At 42.1% G+C, this 22,107-nt stretch overlaps 2 protein-coding genes across 2 annotated transcripts; both read right to left on the bottom strand.

The window, feature by feature from the left end:
- Nucleotides 1-680: 680 nt before the first annotated feature.
- On the bottom strand, nt 681-2,218 carry LOC1275720 (tubulin beta chain). The gene has a single exon (XM_315005.4). It carries the CDS (start codon nt 2,081-2,083, stop codon nt 758-760), a length of 1,326 nt encoding a protein of 441 aa, XP_315005.4. The 5' UTR covers nt 2,084-2,218; the 3' UTR covers nt 681-757.
- Nucleotides 2,219-11,057: 8,839 nt separating this feature from the next.
- Nucleotides 11,058-16,663, bottom strand: LOC3289868 (leucine-rich repeat and death domain-containing protein 1). The gene is made up of 2 exons (XM_061642510.1): nt 15,128-16,663; nt 11,058-15,046 (listed from the first exon to the last, which is right to left on the bottom strand). Exons 1-2 carry the CDS (start codon nt 15,334-15,336, stop codon nt 13,807-13,809), a joined length of 1,449 nt encoding a protein of 482 aa, XP_061498494.1. The 5' UTR covers nt 15,337-16,663; the 3' UTR covers nt 11,058-13,806.
- Nucleotides 16,664-22,107: the final 5,444 nt, after the last annotated feature.

The following is a 22,107-nucleotide window of genomic DNA, read 5'->3' as shown; positions in this document are numbered from 1 at the left end:
AGATTAATTTTCCCTAAATGCAACCTCATATTTCATAAACCACCAACAACGCCACCGCAACCATATCGGATGGGAAAAAGGAAAAGTACACTCAATTTCACTAACCTATTCCATCGTTCCGTGTGCACTGAACCGGATCGGTCAATATGTGTAATTAAAAGCCATTCGTCATACTATCCCCCAACTGCCCATCGGTAAGCTTCGCACAGTCTCGTTTGACTTCGTTATAAGGCGCTCTGTTATAAATGATGTCGGATATTCATCGCTGACTCGGCACAGAATTATTATATCTTGGTCGGTCGTTGTTTCTTCATTCCTCCGGGTGGCCCGTTGCGTGTTGTAGCTCTATCTACTGGTCAGTAGTGCAATGCGATGTGTCACGGGTAGTGACCCGTGCTGATCTCCCACAGCGGGTAGAGGAACAAAAAGGGACATTGACACGAAATGATAATAAATTGCACATTCGAAATCACCCCGTTAGAAGAAAGGCCGCTGGTGTTTGATTTCGGTAACGGTGGTCTCGGGTGACCCATCAGCCGAAGCTTTACGATGATATGTTGCCAAATTATGCAAAAGCAAGCAGCTAAATGGCCTCTTATATTTGTTTTTTCAACTACAACAAGTAAATTGAAGTCAATTTCGTTCAAATTATACAAATATTTGTCAATATGCTATAAGAATTGATTTTGTAGTTGCATAATATTTATTGTAGTAATAGTTTCCTAATTACTTGAAGGCGGATGATAGCCTCCCCTCTCTATTCTTCATCATCATCTTCAACATCATCCTTGGTCCTGCCTTCCTCTTTGTAGCTGTCGTACTCCTCCACCAGGTCAGCCAGTCCTTTCTCCATCTCGGTAAACTCAGCCTCATCCATACCCTCACCGGTGTACCAATGCAGAAAGGCGCGCTGTCGAAACATCGTCCCGAACTGACCCGTTATGCGTCGGAACAGTTGCGTGATGGACGTCGTGTTGGCAATAAAAGTGGCGGCCATTTTCATGCCACGCGGAGGCACATCACAAATGGCCGACTTGACATTGTTCGGTATGAAGTTGCTGAATGAGAGTTCGTTCTTCAAACGCACACTGCCCATATGCTCCTCCACCGTGCGCGTTGACAATCGGCCCCGAAAGATGGCTGCTGCGGTTAAAAACGTCCCAAGCTGAGGGTCGCACGCTGCCATCAGATTGTTAGTACTGAACAGCTGGTACACCAGCTCCGGCACCGTCGTCTGTCGGTAGCATTCAGAGTCGCGAGCACAAAGCGGAGCAAGACCGGGCACGAAGAAATGTAACCTTCGATAGGGCACCATGTTTGTCAACAGCTTCCGCAGGTCGGAGTTGAGCTGGCCCGGGTATCGAAAGCTACAGGTGATACCGGCCATAGCCGATGCAATCAGATGATTCAAGTCGTCCAGATCCGGCACCGGCAGACGCAGCGTGTTCACACAGATATCGTACAGTGCCTCATTATCCAAGCAGAACGTCTCATCGCTCGAACGTATCATAGAGCTGAGTGCAAATACAGCATTGTACGGTTCCACCACGACCTCCGATACTTTCGGCGAAGGAATAACGCTGAACGTGTTCGTGATCTTCCCCGGAAAGTGATCCTTCAAGTTTTCCAGCAGTAGCGTTCCCAGTCCAGAGCCGGTACCGCCACCGATCGAGTGCACCAGTTGGAAACCTTGCAGACAGTTACACCCTTCCACCATTCGGCGGGTGCAGTCCTCAATCTGGTCCAGCAGTTCAGCCCCTTCAGTGTGATAACCACGGGCCCAATTGTTGCCCGCGCTCGTTTTCCCAGAGATGAAGCTTTCCGGGGAGAACAAGGAACCATAGCGACTGCAGCGAAGATAATTCAATGTGCTCGGTTCCAGATCAGCAAAGATCGACCGTGGGACGAAGTTGCAGCACGGTGACTCATCAAAATACACGTTGATACGCTGCAATGGTAGATAGTGCTGCCCTTCAAACTGACCTTCCTTATTTAAACAGTGTTCGTCGCAAATGTATTCCCAGAAATTTTCCGCTACTCGATTGCCACACTGGCCCAGGTGAAACACTACTATTTCTCGCATTTTCTTGAAAAGTTTTCTTTTTTTTTTTGGTTTTACTATTTTTTTTAAATACTCAATAATTTAGACTGACTTATAATTTTCCTTCCTTCTACTTCATCAACCAAAACAGTACTAGTTTACATAGCCTACTGTGCAATATTGACTTAACGGGTTTAATTCCCGACTGACAACCCCGGTAACTGCGAATTTATAATACGTTTGGATACAACCATTGAACTCTAAAATCAACACCAAAAATAAAGACCCATATAAATAGATCACAGAGTTTCAAGTACCGAGCGTATGTCATATTTATTGCAAATTCTACCATTCTGCTGCCATCCCAGTTCAAACTAACTCATTCAAAATTGGCATTTATCCTAATACGATTTTGAATATTGATACATAAACTACATATTTTATTATCAACCGTCCGGATGGTGGCCAAACTGTGGCTGCAGAGTACTTTGCTGCAAACAGCGACCACTTGTGTCTTACGCGCCTTCCCTGTCTCTACCAGCTAACCAACCCCGCACTGTAGTACGTAGTACCCCGAGACAGGCTTGGCTGCGCCGCCGAAGCGCAAGCACACGACCGAAACGCTCATTTCACATGCCCTCCCTTATGGCTCGTTTGGACGCTAGTACGCCCACAAACCTCTATTAATTCAGTGCAAAATTGATGTACCCTAATTACCTGTGATTAAGATTGATGCTGTTTACTTGTGAGTATTGCTAGTATCGCTCGCACGCCGACAGCAAATGGAAAGGATAAAACATTCAACAGCATCACAACGAGCCAAATGGGATCCGGTGTCCCCGTCCGTCGGGGGAATACCGTAAATTGGAAAGTTAATTATTCATCGGGCCCACCCGGAAAAAGCGACATGGCTTGCGGGTTTGATTTGTTGACCGTGGCTGCTGGTGGTGTTTTTTGGCGTGATGTATAGTTTTCTTGAGCGGAACTTCTTCGCATACGGAATGAGGCCTGTACCGGCTAGCGAAACTTATTAATTACACTCACCGAATGCCGATGTGCCCTGCCAACTGACGGAAACGCCTTACTCTTTGCGCTTTTAGATCGATTTCCTTTGCGCTGAGTTCAACGGAGGCATACGAGGGGCGGTCTATTGGGAGCAATGTAGAGCATTTGTGTGGTTTAACTTTTAAGGTCTGGGTAACGAGTTTTCCGAGGAAGTTTGTTTGGCTTGAAGAAGTATTTTTTTAACTAATACTTTTTATGCAAGTCGTTATTGAACTTGGCACAAAATTGCTATTTGAGCTTGACAATTTTATACTGACAATCAATCACATGATTTGCCGTTTAACTGACGTGGCTTTCAACGTTTGGGGATAATTCAGTTAATGTATACATTATATTGATAAAACCAAATACATAATTTTAATTTCATTTGCTGTTTTGTTTATACGAACCTTTATATAATTTTATGATGAGGCAGCTGTTTTGTCAGTGCCATGTTTATAATGGAGTTCGTTACAAATTTATTATTACCTCAAACGTACGTTGTACGAGAAAAGTATTTTTTGTTTAATTAACTGTTGTATTTATTGAAAGCTACAATGTTCATGTGTCGTGAAATCAATGAATGCGTAAATATTCTATGAGGTTGTTTGATAGCAATCTTTAAAATGATATCACCATCATTCGAAATGAAATCATCACTAATCAAGCTTAAAAGATCATGCAGCGAAATGCATCCGAGGAGAATTTCAAGAGTAAATATACCAAGTATAGCTTAAAAATGTAATTCTAGTACGAAAATTACTATTCTTTTACGAAATTACTATTCTGTTACGAAAATAAAAGTAATTGTTTATTAATTGTGTTTATTAATTATTTATTTATTTTTCCCCATATGACGCAAACTGACCATGAAACTAATTGTTTCGCAATAAACTTTTATGAAAGAATTCGTAGCAATTTCTTTTAACACGATAATATAGTCAAGTTTCCGCAACAACCGCAAACCAACTTCAATCATCAAACGTGATTAACAACGATTAAACTTTGCCAGAAAAGTTCACAATCCTCGTAGGTGGTCACAGCTGCACGAGGCTCAGGCTCGGCATCGACCGATGCACCCAACCGACGCTGCATATGATTGGCTAATTAAGGGCATTATTCTTGTGCGTATAATCCTATTATCATCGCGAAACACCCCCAAGCACCCTAGCATCAAAGGAGATAAATCTGTATCCGGTGAAATGTTACGATTTCCACCATTATTTACCACATCAATACAATATTCATTAAATCCTTCCCATTACACTCGCCGCATACCAGTCCACGTCGGCGGATCTCCCAATCCGCCGCCCAGTCTTAACGACCAATTTTTCCATTCAGTCCATTCCCCCACCGCCCCGTATAGTTAACGCCATTACGGAGGGAGTCAACGGCTTGAATGTGTTAATGCCTGTTTTTTACTCTTTTTCTTCATGTTTCACTGCTTCCGTGATCGCGTGAAAGGTGGTTGGGAGTGTGGCTAGCCATCGAAGACAGTAGGTACGGTGCAGTCCCAAACGGTCGGGCAAAACCGACCAAATCCACAAAAAAGCCCACACCGTCGAATGTTGAGCCGACAAAACGAACGGCACGATAATCCCTTAAAGCTCGGCGCCCAAACACTTTATGCACCCCGTGGCGTTTTCGTCCGGCAAGTTGAGGTGACCACATGAAGGTCGCCACCGGTCCGCATGTGTGAACGTTTTGCAAACGACCGTTACCTCAGGTGTCGTTTGAATTAAAATTACCCTCCGCACCTATATGTGCTTTCCCTCCGCAGTGCTGAATTGCAGTGTATTGGAATTTTGAAAAATATCAATCCAGGGATGGCAACGAAAAAAAAGAAGCAAAATGCAAACGATTCCAAAGTGCTGGTAACCCGTGCTTTCTCGTTTTCGATGTCGCAAACCGGAACAGGAAACCGGAAAATGGCCTAGGATTCGGGATTCGCGACCGGAAGCCAAAGTGTGCGGACAATTGGCAAAGCAGCACACAACAAAAGCGCTATCTGGGAACCACCAATCCGAAACGCCAATATTCCGGCCTCTGGTGTGGCCAAGTGGACGAGTGCGTGGTCGGGTACGCTGCTTGCGAATTAATTTTATTTTAATGGTGCTTTCACGAATTTAATTTCGCCGTCATTCACAAAACCGGGACCAATCGGTGGCGTGACCGAAACACGCAATGTTCAGCGCGCGAAACAAAGCGGGGTAAGTTTCGCAACCTCGCGCTCCAAACCCGGGGTGAAATTTTCCGTAGGTGCCATTTGGTATCGATGAGATTTTTTTGTCGTTCTCTGCACCATACCGTTTACCCTTCCGAATGGAGGAAACTCTTTCGAAGGTTTGAGCCGCCAGTATCGAAACGGTCGCAAAACGATATTAAGCGTACCCGTTGTGCCACGACGTACGTACGAAGTAGTGCCTGCTGCTGCGGAGAAATCTCATCTTGTGCCCTTTTGGTAATAGACTTTTTTCAACAGTTTTGCAATAAAATAATACTACAAATCGATGTCCTTTGCAATTTTTCTCCCCATACTGCTGCAATAAGAAGAAAAACAAAGTGTAAAGGAAAAGTAAAACTTGGAACAACCGGACCATGAGCAATCCCGAATTTCACAAAAAGATGTGTATTGTGTTCAAAAGAGGAATGAAAAAGCTTAACAACATTGTTGCCCGACGTTGAGGAAAGAAATCAAGCTTTGCACTTAGGGCACCCGGTATAGACATTTCAGTTTAAGAAGGTGAAGTTTTTCAAACTCTTGCCATATAGAGTCAATGGTTCGTTACTTAATTCACTGGTGATCAACATGGTGATCAGACTCAAACAATATCTCTTGGATAGAATCTACCGCCGTTGAGCATTCAACGCATGCAACCACTAAGGCGTATCTTATAAGCTCCCATACAATTACAACTGTTAGATATAACAAATAAGCGAAAATAAAGTCACTTACAATTCAGCTTCCAAACCAAATGATAATGCTGTATCTTGTCGCGTGGTTTGTTACCGAAGTGGTCTGCCTGTGCGAAGACAATCGGAAATCGAAATTTATTTTGAAGTCTTAACAGTGTTTCTTTGTTGTGCCTGACAACAAAAACCATAGTACATTCACCATAGTATCTTTAGCTATCTAACATTTGCATTAAAAATTGGATTGTTTTCGGCTGCCTGTATAAAAAGAGAAATAATTTCTTTCCATGAGCATACTTCGAAAGGTAATTATTAAAGCTTACTTGCAAAAATAAATCTACGACCCTGCGATCTGCCTTTCGTCAGTTAGCTTGAATTTTCGCCGTGGCGGACGAAGACATGCGAGCAGTCATATTTTTAAGACATACCTCAATGTTTATTAATTTATCTTCAGTTTTTGCAACAAAATTGGTGGATTCGAGCTTTGCATCATGTTGGCCCAGAAAATGTAGATGGGACACAGCTGAGAATGTTGGACAGCTTCCATTAAATCCTTCATTCGTTCAGGGTCGTCGACAATTCGGAACCGGGCGTTCTTTCGGTGCTCTGATTGTTGTAAAAAATTAGTTATTTTTACCATGCATGCAGCTCTTAACAATAGCTTCTTCTTCTTCTTTGGCTCAACCAACCGTTGTCGGTCAAAGGCCTGCCTTTAACCTCTTGTGGGTTTGGCTTTCAGTGACTAATTGATTTCCCCCCATAGCAGAATAGTCAATCCTACGTATGGCGGCACGGTCTATTTGGGGCTTGAACCCATGACGGGCATGTTGTTAAGTCGTACGAGTTGACGACTGTTCTACGAGACCGGCTTATTAACAATAGCTAATGAACGTTATTTTAACCAAATTTCAAATTTTCAAATGGCATGCAACGTGGTCTTTTTACCATGAAATGAAGATTGTCCGACTATCAGTGGACCGCATAAATGTCATACTTCTTATCACATTTATGAATGGTGTTCCAAGATTTTGAAAGATATCGGTCTGATTTTTTGCAGAGACAAAGCTAAAGAATGTCCTCAAAGACGTGTGAAGAAAGTCTTCCGATAAGTGGTATAGGGAACTGTCCAGGTTGCCGCAAAGTCAGTCAAAAGATGAAGATGAGTATTCTCTTCAGCTATGTCCCTCCAAAAAAATCGGACAGTTTTCATTTCATAGCGAATTGACCTCGTATCATGCCAATATTGACCAATATGGTTCTAATACCATTTGATATCAGTGATTAAAGGTCCATCGATTAGTTCGGGTGGTCATCTGCGGGTTACATAACCTAGGCTTAGTGCTCTACGATCTGAATCAGCCAAAAACTGTTGGTGGAAGGCTCCAACATATGTAGCATAGTAATTTCGAAGAGAGCGTTCTTGTTTTTCATATTTATGAGTTACTTAAACTTTATAAATTATCAGAAATGAAGAAGTTGTGGAAATTTACTGCCTTACCTGCCATTAAAGGCCTAATTGTGTTAATGCCGTTGTTCATCATTCAGATAGAAGTTACTGCTTCGAATTGGTTCGAATTGGAACATTTTTGTTCCATAGTTACTGAGCATGTTAGAACATGTTAATGATATGAATCGTATCCCTCTTCAGCAAAGTAATGATTAAGAATTTGTGCCTTAAGCGCTCATGTATCCCCGCCATAGCTGTCTAGATACCCTAACAAGTTCAACGGTTTTAAGCATGAGTATTCCTTTTAGATTTTACCGTTTAACCGTTCAGACCGTTCAACCATAAATTTGGACTTCAATGAATGTTATGAGTGAATGAAAAGCTGTTTTTACTTAAATTTACCGAGTTTTATTAATTTTATAGCTAAAAATATCCAGCCTCGGGGCCCCAACGTCCATTATTCCGGGGGCCCTTGTCGCTAGGACTCTGTCCACTTTTATACATACTGCATACTACAGACCAGCGATCTACGGGACCCCTAAATGGGCGGGGCCCCAGGTAACCGCCTATTCCGCTGCTAATCAAAACTAATATTTTTGTTTAATTTATGCATACATTCTAAATAATTACTAACTTAAAAAAACATTTCTAAGTATTCCTTGACATTTGGCCTTTATCTTGGAACAAAACGTGACTTTCTTACTACCATAAAGCCCATTGAAATAAATTTGTTACAACCGATAGCTTTGATACGACCGTCTACCACTTTGTTGTGTTGTTCTTATTAATTGATAATATTCACGTAGTCATGAGGGCGATGTTAAAAATATAAATAATTATTCGTTTATTCCAACACTCACAAAAACATCAGTTTTTGATGATTTTTCCACATGGTAGTATCCAAATATTTTTCTTAATATTGGTTTGTTTCTAGTATTTTAATTAATTAAGGTATAATGCAAAAAAACTGGCAAATTTTTTTTCTATAATTTCATTCCTGATACTTTTCAATTATTTCCTAACATTAAAATTACTCTGATATTTTAATTGATTAATCCGGACACTTAAAAAAGGCTTGTTCTATTGTTAAATAATTTATTTCGGGGAAAGAGAGAGTCATGTTAATAACGTCTCATTACTCACTGTTATTACATTATTTATAATAATTTATATTTGATAAGTTCATCCATCCATTCATAGCCACAGACAATCATAGTACATTTGGTTATTGAAAGGACTGTTAGCGATGTAGTATTTGTCAACTAGCATCCAATCTAGTATATAACGGTCTGTACATGGCAGTCGATACCTATTCAGCATAGAACAAACCCCTGTGATTTTATCATCAGATCATGTAAACGGTATTGCATCTCGCACCAGAGGAATGGTGTTTCGTAATTAGACATCTGGCTTAGATGCAACCTCGGCTGCATTAGACCACCGAGCCGCTTACATGATTTGAACCGACTTTTTAATGCCACAAAATCAGCACCCAAATTAGTCCAATTACTGATAAAGTTACATCATTAGCTAGCCACATGGCATGACAGTTGCACAAATCGAACACAATATTGTTGACCTCTATAAGGCAGAACACACAGCATCCAACGTGTGGTATCTCTGCACGTGAAGCACCAATCCCAATCTGGTACCATCTATTCTATCTACCATCTCCTAAAATTACTGCTGGAAAGCATGATAATAATTGTAAAACAACGGTTGGACATAGCCATACGCTTTTTAATGCATCGGACACTGGCACACCGGCCGTACATAAGTGCTCCAGAGCAAACCACACTGGTAGCCAAGTGTCCGAAATGGGTAAAACTTTCCATTGCGAGCCGTGCATTCTAGTGCTCACCTACTCATTGTCTTTGCCGCCCTACCCTTTTAGTGAGACTATCCGTTTTATTGAATAAAATATTAACGTACCACGTATTACTTTTCGTTTCACGGCATTTATTTGTGCTGTCTTTTGCATTTTTTGTGTAATTCTCTCTTCCCTCTCTATCCCACTCTCCTCTGTCCTCTCTCTCAAGTAATCTCCTTCCGTAAGTGCATTTCGACCATAGCACCACTGCTTAGTATCGCACAACCGGCAGCCACCACCACACTATCGCCACATTTGCACAATCTACGCTTTGTTCTCGGAGCATCAGCGAACAGCCACTTTGCCGCTTTAACTAAGCTCTCCGCTTTCCATCGCTTTACAAGCATCAGCAAAAATGCCACCAGGATATGAAAAATGCAAGAATAAACAACACAGCGCAGGAGCATCGGCGCCAGGTGTCGGTGTGTGCATGGAGGCAAGGGGCAACCGTCCCCTGCTGTAAAATAGAAACGAGCCCTGGCAAACTGGCAACTCACTCCCACTCATGACCGGATCGAAAGGGGGAGGGGGAAGGGGAGGAATGATTTTTCTCGTGAAGCTCCCTCATCCGACCGCTTGCGGGAGCCAGAACCACTGCTGGATTGCAGTGCGAAACCGAGCTCGGTGTGTCATCGCGCGTTTTTCCCTATCTTATCATGCAAGTAGTAAACTTTTATCGCACTATGCTGGCTGGCAGCAGCAGCAGTAGTCCTGCCAGGCTGTACCCGCACCACGGCCTGGCGCTGGGAATGCAGACGTTGCTTTTGCCGAAGCACGCCGACTGGCTCGTGCTGGGTTGACACCTGCGGTGCCTTCGGTACTACCTGGTTTAATGCACGCCCTGGTCGCCGGTCCGTTCATTCCGTGGCGTTATGGTTCTCCACTTTTTTCATCTGCTTTTCCCACTCCCTTCTGTGCGCGCACTATATAGCCCACACTATTCACTCTTCCCCGTCTCGAACGTCTGGTTGGCGTGGCTCGCTATCTTCTAATCCTGGAACTTCGCCAAGTGAAAAGTTTCCTAAGCTAGATTATTGCATTATATATGCATCGTTCAGCGGCGGTTCTTATCAAGAGCTGCGGCCTCTTACTTACATCAAACGTAAGTTCGCGGAAGGGGGAGAGAGGAAGATGGAGGGGTCAGAGGGATTTTTTAACCTCCTGCATGGATGCTTTTGTTTTTTTAACCTTTTTTGGTGGATAAATGGAGGCAGATAAGTAGCATCCGTCTCAAGCATATGGGGCACCGAGTTGGTGCGGTTTTAGTAATCCGGCCCAGCGTACCTTCACATATAAAAGACCCCTTATGTCAGTATGTTGGCAACAAAGAAATACATCAAATTTATAGCTTTTTTATCCTGTTTCATATATTGGTAAACAGCCATGTTGCGAACTGTTCTGATTTTATACTGGCCAAATTGATATCGTTTTAATGCAGTATACAGTATACAGTGGAACTCCTCATAACGAGTTTAATCCGTTCCAATGACTCACTCGTTATGAGGGAGGCAATTTGTATGAAAAGTGAAATAATTAGTTCCAGGTCAAGAAAAGTGCAGGTACATTGGGAATATATCCATCACAACCATACGGATCACCACCAAGTGGCAACAGTAATTTAAGTAAAAAATCCAAGTGACAACAGTATTGCAATGTTCAATTTTTAGTATCGAAACTCTCGCCTTCACGAGCAAGTAGATGGAAGGAAATGGAGCAATTAAACTGAAAATTAGTAATTAAACTCTCACTTACCGAAGAAAACCCCGAGGAATGATTTATCGATAAGCGCAGCAAAACTCTCTGCTCCGCTATCTGATCCGAAAAGAGTTGTCTGGAAGTGGAGTGGAGGCTTCCACATCCCGCCCCGGCTTTTTTCGATTTTTGTATGATTTCATGAGTTTTGGACTGCCAGTGGGCGTTAATGTGTCACCTCCCTTACATTTAGGCTGATGTCCTTATCCAAAGGGCAAATGCCGATTTCACCACGCTAACGCAACAAACACTCCCCTCAGTCACCAAACTCAACCAAATCGGTGGTCCCCCTGGTACTGCAGCCCACCACAAATAGACTGGACCATCAAAAATTAGCTTTGGGATGGTGGCAATTGTCTTATTGCCAACCGTCATTTTGCTGAACTTGTTTGTGTTTTTTGTCTCCATTTAAAAAAGAACAAACACTCTTACTCACAATTTAGTGCTACATTTCATTGTAGCAGCGGATAACCATGAGGAGGACTAGCGAGATGGTATTAGCGTCAAAACAAGCTGCATCATACGAAACTGTTTGAATGTCACTTGACACTCACATGACCTCCAGTAGATGTACCATCTAAACCCTTTTGCGATGGATCTGCTTCATTTGACGAATGGTCAACTACCTGTTTCCTTGTTGAATCAAATTTTCACGGATGAAAAAACTGCTTTAAATTAACCATACACTGGCTCCTGCATCCAGCAGGAATTGAAGCTGATCACCATTTCTCATCATATGTCGTAGCATAATTCGTATGCTTCTCCTCTGAATTTTCATTCAATCAAAGCGCTTGCATTCGTCGCCTAGCCACCGGGTCTTCATTAACTCATAAGTTAGTAAAGATTCGGGAAGGTTTCCCAATGCCGTCTTCAGGGAATCGTAGGACTCCAGAAGGGTTAAACATATTGCCGAGCAGACGTAAATGTATTCAAGTTTTGATCCAACTACCCATACAGCTGACGAATTAGGGTAATTTGCCAATTGCTGCACACCACCCTATTATTGCACACTGCGTATAAATTGTTGTTTATCCAGATACTTATAAAACATTAATAAAAACCGGTATTTTTCCTTTTATATTGAGCATTTCTGCCGCATATTAAGATATTTTTTAAGAGCACTTTTTCGATTTTTCAAACATAAATGAAAATATTTCGTCTGATTTTAATAAAAACGAATGGATTTCTTAACCGCTGGCATAATCGCTAAGAATTGTGCCGCACTAATTAAGGTTTATTTCACCCTGTGAACCAGTTAAACTGTATATTATGATTGAAATTAAAGAAATATAGTTAATTCTCACTATTCAGTAGCAAATATTTTTGAAACAATAATGATGTATGCTAGACACAAATCACAAGAATATTGTGATTTTATCCATCTCAAACATATGAAATACGTTGGCTGTTCCCTTAAGTGTGCAACAATTGGCAAAACACCCAAGATCCTCAAATTGTTAAAGGTAGGCGCGCAACGATGTCCCTTCCTTTAACTTAAGACGAGCAATCTGATTCCTTAACACCATCTACCATCCCGACGACATCTTATCGAATGTCTTTTTCAGAGCTTATCCTTTGTAGAGGATTTTTCTCGAATACATCCCAAATAATCATCAGAAATTAAGCTCACCAACAGAAATTTTCTTGTCGTTATTTTTTTTTAAACATGGCCACTTCACTAGCCGCTGCTGGAAAACGCTTTACAACTGCGCCCCACACTATCGAGGTTTTCAAATACACTTCGACCCGAAACTTCCAAGTGTTCCGTTTTCCTGCTGTGGAAAACAGTGGAATTCCCTGAACATCCACTTCTTTCTGCATGTCTGGGTCCATAACCTAAAGAGGTCCGTTCTGGCTAGTGGTTTCATTACAACTGACTATTACACTATTCCTAACTACTTAGATCGGCTAGGCCATAAGCGATTGCTATATCTACAATAATTTTAGATGTAATGATTGAAAAGATGTACAAGGACGCCAAGGTCACGACCAACATTGGCTCTATTTAGTACAATTGAATCCAATTCTTAGTTGAAAACGATGGCGTTGGGTGAACGAGAGAAAGATATATAGGTTATCATAGCACTACTGACAGACATAATCCAGAGAAGGTTGTAGGAACCGACATGCCACTAAATTACGAGTTAAACATGTTCAGATCATCTACGAAAAGTACTTTTTTCTTATCTATCAACATTTTTAAGTTCAACGTGAAAATAAATCAAACGAACCATTTTAATAACCTTATGAGTAGAATTTTGCCTACCAAATTTGATTCAATACTGACTAGATACGGAACATGCGGAAAAAACATCACATTTTGGCGGGCCAAACGTCGAAGCGAGTAAAAACCTCACACCTATTTAAAAATCTATTACCTACATGTAGTGTAGTGTGTTCTAGTGTATCTTTTATGGAGGAGTTTTATGGCGAAATGCGAAAAGTGTGCCAACCTGTAGTAATAGTACGACTCTTACTAGCTAATCACATAGCGAGCCCGAGATGCCACACAGCACAATCGGAAGGAGGATCATGCCTCACTTGGTAACTGGGGCGGTCACGCTCTAAATCTTAGTTCATACATGTTATACGCTTTATTTTATTAAGCAGAAATAATGTGTACCATTAATTGGCCAATCTCATGCTCTTCAATCGATCAGATGACGACTGAAATTGAAAACGTCTCTAAATATCTTGAAATTGCGCAAAATTGCCCTCAATTGATTTACTCTAATCAATTTAATTTAGTATTTGAGATGTATTACAGATGTAGCACACAGGTTCTTGTCCAATCCTCATACGTGCTCGATCGAACGTGCAGTCGATCGGGTTGCCTAACATTTCCAAGAACGTAACGTTCGGAGACAGGCTTTTGATATCGAACGTATCGATCGAATTAAAGGATGCCAGAACCTTCAGACCTTTGCCCGCCGCTGGAACACTCAGGACTTTAATGTTATTGTTTTGCAGGTCGAGAACCAACAATGATTGCGAAACGATGTCGAATACCGCCTTCGTTAGCCGGTTGTAGCTAATGTCTAGCTGTAGCAATCCTTCCAGCGTAAAAAGGCTGTACCACGAATCACCATCGGTCAGCGCGTTCCTTTGGAATATGAGGTAATTTACGTTGGGCATGGTCAACGGTAGGCAGCTTGGCAACGTCACCAATTCATTACTACTCAGCTTGAACCGGTTCAAACTGGCAATGTTCCATGCGCAACAGTCTAGCGTCTCAATACGATTCTCAGATAAATCGAGAAATTTCAAGTTATTTGACACCAGCGCCCCTTGCACTCGCCTGATCCTGTTGCTATGGAGATCTAGCGTCTCCAACACCTTCATATTGCTGAACCCGCTTAAGTCGATCGTAGTCAGCAGATTGTCACTGAGAAACAAGTCACTCAGCTGCGCGAAATTGCCCCCAGCTGCATCGGACAGATGAAGAAACAGTATTTTGTTATCGCACAGGTTCAGATGACGCAGTTGCGTTAGTTTGCTGAACAAATTCAAGTTGACCGTTTCAATGAATGATTTCGATATTTCGAGCATCTCCAAAACTACCAGATGCGCGATCGTGGCCGGAACGCTTTTCATCCGGCTGTCGGTAATGGTAAGAAAGCTTAACCATTCATTGCCTACTTCGAGCGTAATATCGCTGAGATACGTTTGTTTGAGCTTCAGACGTGATATGGTAGCGGCGGACGGCATTACCACCTTTTTGACGGAAGATCGTTCTATCTCGACCTCGGTTACATAGCTTCTCGCCCTGTTCACAGTGTCAAGGTTGAATGTGTTGGCTTTAAGATTGATAAGCGTCAACAAATAAGTTTCGTTCGGGATGTGGAAAAGCAAAAATGTGCCTTCCTCGCTGGGAGACCAGTTCCTTATGGTACACGTCATGTCAGCGCACAAAAACTTGAATGCTGCACAGAGCAACGGTACTATCAGCAGCAAAGAAGCGCTGCAAATAAAACTTGTCCTAAAAAGAGAGAGAGAGAGAAAAAAAACATAGTCAAACCGAGTGTAGGTGCACGAAACAAACACAAAATTAAATAATTACACTGAATACATAATTGCAAAAGCGAAATTCGCAACGAAACGCCGGCTCACCACACTTGAGATATCTGCTCGTAAATGTTTAACACTAAACACTGTGAGATCTATTATGGAATTGTGTTCACTGGTCTGTACAGTTTTGAATCCAACATAAAGTGAACAGTTTGGAAACGTTCGCGGCACAATGGGTGGCTGGCTATTGTCACTATACATTAATAATTCGTTTAAGATATCAGCCACCAGGTGGAATGCTTAATCACATATAATTTGCCTATCGCAAATGGAAGGTTTTATTTTGTGACAATTTAGCAATACATTCAATGGTTCAAGTATGTTACATCGTTAACTACTACTTTTTCTCATCTTGTTTGGGTCGTTATCCATACACCGACCTCGTAATTGGAGAGGACAATTTCTATTGAAAATTATAAAAAGCTCTTTAAATAAACGGATTAACAACGAATTGATTGAGCGGATGTCAATAATTTTAGTACAATTCTTCATTTTCTTGTTTACCTCAACTCCACATCATCTGGGGTGAGACAATATCATTAAAGGTGGTGGTAGTGCTCAATTTGATGCGATCAGACGGTTTGTTAAAATTATGTAAGCTGTGTAGCTGCAATCTCAAAATTATGTTCAATTATCGTTAAACTATCAAGGCCGGGAGGCATTGTCCGTACTCGCTAGAGTAATTTTTATTTTCACTAGCGCATCTGGCGAGAACCAGCGCAAGCTAGAGGTCGGAATAATTCATGAATCAAAATAATTCATGAATGAAAATAATTCATACTTGGTGTCCCATCAATTTTCGACCAGGCTATCTGTATACCGTTTGAAATGTTGATCAGCGTCCATTTGCTACAAATTAGGCCGTTGAGTGTTGTTGTTCGACTAATAGTCATTCATACAAAGCGCTGGGTAACATTTCTTCGCATCTTCCAATATCTATCCATCATTGGCAGTGGCGGATTTAGGTTGTTGGGGGCCCTAAGCGTTAAAAGGAGTGGTGGCCCCCCGGTTGGTGTTGAGCGGGGGGAGGGGGGGAGAGAGGCATGTTGTTGCATTAGGATTTGAATCAAACACACTTTAATGGTTTGCTGACGGTGAGGGGTGCACAGGATCCCTCTACTGGGCCCCTATAGTTTACGAGTCCCTTCATCCATGGCACAGAAGCTCTTGCTGAGACTACTCTACACATTGTTCTATATGCTGGAATTACCATACACGGGACCCCTACATTGACGGGCCCCCGCGGCCGCTCAGTCCGCGAACTGTTAAATCCGCCACTGATCATTGGGTAAAATTAAGGCCTCCTCGACCCAAAACACTTTTTGACAAATAAATTATACCAGCCTCTAGCTTCCACCTGTCGCCGCTAGATGGCGTACGCGTTCACAAAAATCACACTAACGATTACGGACAATGTCCCCGGGCCTTTAAACCTATGCAAATAATCGCAATATCTATGAACATAGCACTTAACAGCACGTCCGAAAAATTCGCCTCCAATGGAGCAATAACACTAACCTAATTTCAAACGAGGCTTGCAATACACGAGGCTGCAATACACGCAAGCCTCAAACGAGGCTTGATGATACACGGCGACAGCAAAACATCTGTTAGTGTGGACAGTAACAGCTCGAATAGCGTATAAGTAACTAGGAAATGTTTAACTTCATGCAGCAGTACAGAAGCGTACTTGAAGCAAGTTCTGTAGTATACGCACGTTTTTGTCTAATTTTGGTGGATTCCATTTGAGCTTTGATCACCAAAGGTATGCGTCTGGGGTCGGGCTTACCTGTCTCTTATTCAACTTGGCGCTCCAAAACCATCCAAAACGAGATAGAGGGAGCCATCCAAAACGCGAGGATGACGATTTACTGAACCATTTTCTATAAGTCAACCCAGATCCTAACATACGCTGATGATATAGACATCATTGGTCTGCGGCACTCGTATGTAGTAGAAGCATACCAAGGGATCGAGCAGACGACAGCGATCCTCAGACTGCAGATAAAAGTGGCAAAGTGGTCCTAACTGATGGTGACAACATCAGCGGCCCTACCAATAGATAATGAGAACCTACGTAGGAGTGACGTACAGATAGGTGAACGCATTTTTTAAGTCGTCCCACAATTCACCAATCTTGGGTCGAAGGTCAGCAACGACAATATCATGGAAGCAGAGATACACGCAAGGATGCTGGCTACCAACCGGTCCTTCTACATCCTGAAAAATCAGTTCACCCCAAAGAACCTGTCGCGACGGACGAAGCTGGGACTATATAGTAACTACATTTATAGTACCATTACTCACATACGCCTCTAAGCCATGGACACTGTCCAAATCTGACGAAACCCTCTTAGCCGTGTTCGAAAGGAAGATGCTCAGAAGGATCCTTGGTCCCGTATGTGTGGAAGGCGACCACCTCACTGTCGTACAGCGTGTCAAGCTCGCCAGGCTTTGGTGGGCTGGCCATGTTGTACGCATGGAGACGGCCGACCCAGCCCGTAAAGTCTTTTTAGGCCGTCCACTAGGACAGAGGAGGAATGACAGGTCCAAACAGGTCCAGGAGGTGGCAAGATGAGGAGGCGTCTGCTATTAAGACCGGGATAACGAACTAGCTGACAAACGCGCGAGACCGTGAGCGGTTTCGGACACTCCTGAGGCCAATACCGCAAAGCGGTTGTAGCGCAGGATATTAAGAATAAGAATAGCTCCTCCATTACAGCACCCATCTAAAATCTTTTTTAACTGTCCTTGGCTAAGATGGTCGTTTCAAAAATTTGGAAGACCTCCTGGATTGTCCCTATTCCGAAGAAAGGAAATTCTTCAGTGGTGACAAATTATCGTGGAATCTTCATTCTGTGCGTTTGGGCAAAAGTATTGGAATCAACAGTGCACTCCTTCATGTTATCATATTCTCACAGGCTAATCAATCCGCAACAACACGGTTATGTACCTAACCGTTCCACCGCTTCCTACCTTATGAACTTGAGCTCTTATATGCGCTCTAAGTTTGAGGAAGGCATTCTAGTTGGCTCTTTTCGTCTGTCGCTCCTTCTCCTTCTAGAAAAACTAGGAAAACTTGGTTTTCAGCAGTCCCTTGCCACTTGGGTTCCTGTTCTTCCTGTCTAATCGGTCCTGGAGTATAAAACTCGGTGCGGATCTTTCCTCTTCATTACTCTATAAATGACATTACCTCGGCTCTTCCTGCAAACAGCTTCTTATATTACGCAGACGAAAATAATAATAAAATAATAGTAATAAAAATAAAAGTAATAATAATAATAATAATAATAATAATAATAATAATAATAATAATAATAATAATAATAATAATAATAATAATAATAATAATAATAATAAATAATAATAATAATAATAATAATAATAATAATAATAATAATAATAATAATAATAATAATAATAATAATAATAAAAATAATAATAATAATAATAATAATAATAATAATAATAATAATAATAGTAATAATAGTAATTAATAATAATAATAATAATAATAATAATAATAATAATAATAATAATAATAATAATAATAATAATAATAATAATAATAATAATAATAACAATAACAATAACAATAATAATAATAATAACAATAATAATAATAATAATAATAATAATAATAATAATCATAATAATAATAATAATGATAATAAAAAAAGTTTTAATAAAATCTACAGATAGTTTTAAGTAAACCGAGACCACCCGGTATAAGATAATTGCAAGCCACAAATGGCTTTCAAAGAAGAATGTTAGATTTTTAGTGTTAGAATTATCGTCAATCGGTGTTATAGATGTTACGCTCTATATATGTAGTCTCAGTCTCTATAAAAATAAAAACAAAAACCCATTGTTGATAACTAACAATTCTTGGTATTGAAACTCTTGAAATGATCACGATATCTTATTTACTTACTTACTTACCCGGCGCTACAACTGCTTCGCGGTCTTGGCCTGACTCAGGACTTTCCGAAACCGCTCACGGTCCCGCGCCTTCGTCTGCCAGTCCGTTATCCCGGCCTTTATAGCGAACGCCTCCACGCCATCTTGCCACCTCAATTCGGGCCTACCACCCCTCCTCTGTCCTTGTGGACGGCATAAAAAGACTTTACGGACTGGGTCGTCCGTTTCCATGCGTACAACGTGGCCAGCCCACCAGAGCCTGGTGAGCTGCGACAGTGACGCCGTACACCTCGTATAGCTCGTCATGATCGCGGCTCCTCTATTGTTCTTCCACACATACGGGGCCAAGGATTCTTCTGAGCATCTTCCTTTCGAACACGGCTAAGAGGGTTTTGTCTGATTTGGACAGTGTCCATGTCTCAGAGGCGTATGTGAGTACCGGTAAGCATTCTATTGTCGTTGCTGACCTTTGATCAGAGTTAGGTGAATTCTTGGACGACTTCAAAAGTGCGTACCAGTGATGGGCAAAACTGCTCCAAAGCCGGAGCCGGCTCCGACCGCCTCTAGACAATTTTGGAGATGGCTCCGGAACCGGCTCCGCACCCGCGGCTCTGGAGCCGGTTTTAACACAATCAATCGAGGAAATCCGTAAATAGCGGAGTAGGGCATGTTTAAAGGGATTTATTAAAAAAAATCGATAAGTTTTGAATATTGTTAAGAAAGGCGAGACCAACGAATGCTACACAACGTCATGCATATCAATACTGCAATCGCATCGTGTGTTAGCTTCCACACGTGCGAGAAGATATCTTCGTCTTTTTTTTCATACAATGCTGTCTCTATTGAACCGTTAGTCCGGAGCCGTTGGAACAGAGTCGTGAGTGCAGAGCCGTTAGTCCAGAGCCGGCTACGGAGCCGTTGGTGCGGTGCCGGCTCCGGGAAAAAGTCGGAGCCGGCTCAGAAGTCGTTGGTGCGCTCCAAAACGCCCATCGCAAGTGCGTACACCTATCTGTACGTCACTCCTACGTAGGTTTGGATTATTTATTGGTAGGGCTGCTGATGTTGCCACCATCAATTTGGTCTTTGGCTCGTTTATCCGAAATCCGAGGTTCTCTGCCGCCTGCTCGATCCCTTGGTAGGCTTCTGCTACATAGGAGAGCCGCAGACCAATGATGTCTATATCATCAGCGTGTGCTAAGATCTGGATTGACTTATAGGAGTTGGTTTCCATAGTCTCCGCCCTCGAGTCACGGATGGCCCTCTCTATCGCCAAGTTGAATAGGAGACAGGGAAGCCCGTCCTGCTGGCGCAGACCTTTGGTGGTAGCAAACCTTCACCTGGTAAGTGACGTTGGTCGGTCATAGTCATTCTAACTAGTCTTATCGTTATGCGCGTTATGCGAGATTTTACTCGTTAACAGGGGTACAGTTAGTGTTCGCTAACTGGGATATTTTACTTCTTCTTCTTCTTTGGCACAACAACCGCTGTCGGTCAAGGCCTGCCTATATCCACTGGTGAAGTGAGCTTGGCTTTCAGTGACATATTGTTACCATAGCAGGATAGTCAGTCCTACGGGGCTTGAACCCATGACGGGCTTGTAGTTAAGTTGTACTAGTTGACGACTGTACCACCAGACCGGCTTTTTTTACTTCACTACTTTTTATTTACACTTGTTTGGTTCCTATGTAAAGTTAAGATCAGGATCGGTTTACACTGAACATTTCTTAGATTTTCTATCGTATGAGAGTTTCGATATTAAATCGTTTTATAATAAAGCTGTAAAGGAGGAAAAGTGTCGTATAATTGCGTGTTGCGCAAGTGTGTGGAATATTAATGAGTCTCTCACTCTCTTGTTGGCCTGCTCACGATAGAGCACCCCCATCGTCCAGCCATCGAGTTCGATGTGCTCCCCTGCGACTTATGCCGAACTGGGGATCGCTGTCGAACACCTTCTTGGTGGGGCATGAGTCCGGCATCCTCATGACATGCCCCAGCCATGCGTAGTTCATCCTTCTCCTCCACGCTCCATGCTCGAACACACCGCCGAAAATGGTCCGGAGGATGCGTCGCTCAAACACGCCCAGAGCGTTTGCATCCTCCGCTCAAATGGTCCAGGATTCGTGTCCGTAGAGGACCACCAGGCGAATCCATGTGCGATATATCTCACATTTCGTGCGGACTCGAACATGTGGACATCTCGTGCTGGATCTCAGCAGTCGGTGAAGCCCATAATATGCACGATTCCACTGCACAGTGCGTCTCCGGATTTCGCTTTACTACCTCATGATTGTCGCCGTCAACTAATACACTGCTTCCCAGATGGTCTGAGTCACCGGCAAACAGATACTTCGTCTTCGTCGCATTGATTCTCAATCCAATTCTTGCTGCTTCGCGTTTGAGTCGGGTGTACGCCTCATTATATTATATTAATGAGTGTTTCTAACAAATGAACAATAAACTTTTCTTGGATATAAACCGATGAAAGACCGTTAATCATTGCAATTTCACTGGGGTGAATTCAAACTTTTACCTCTTATATCCGCAACCATCACTGGGAATGAGCTATGGCTCTTTGAGCAAAGTTCGACCTTTGTTCAGTTTATCAAGAAAATGGATCAATGATAATGGCAAAGAAATAGTGAACCACTACTATCATCCACTCATTAGCATCATCATGATATTTTTCATCATAAAATTTGACATTTTTCACGCCATTTCTACCAGCACCTTTGCAATCCAAGAACCAATTATTGCAATTTTCATACAAATCATATGAAAAAGAGACTGCCAAGCGCATTTGAAAATGATTCATGTTCACAATTGAATGAGCTTGACTTCTCAAATTTAAGAATATTGCCGCACGCAAATATGTATGAATTGAATAGTGTTATGGTACAAAGAGTTTAAAACTCGTACGAAATGTAAGAAACATTTTCATCGTTTTTTTGTATTTTTTTGTAGACGAGTATAAAGGCCGGGATATTGCTATACGAGAGACGGATGAGTCTAAGCCGCTTGGCGGAAGAATACGAGGTGTGGAGACAGCTTTAC

Source organism: Anopheles gambiae, chromosome 2 (genome assembly GCF_943734735.2).
Source record: "Anopheles gambiae chromosome 2, idAnoGambNW_F1_1, whole genome shotgun sequence".
Classification (NCBI taxonomy): domain Eukaryota; kingdom Metazoa; phylum Arthropoda; class Insecta; order Diptera; family Culicidae; genus Anopheles; species Anopheles gambiae.
Note: the sequence above shows the minus strand (reverse complement) of the source record. Positions and strands in the feature narration are given on the sequence as shown.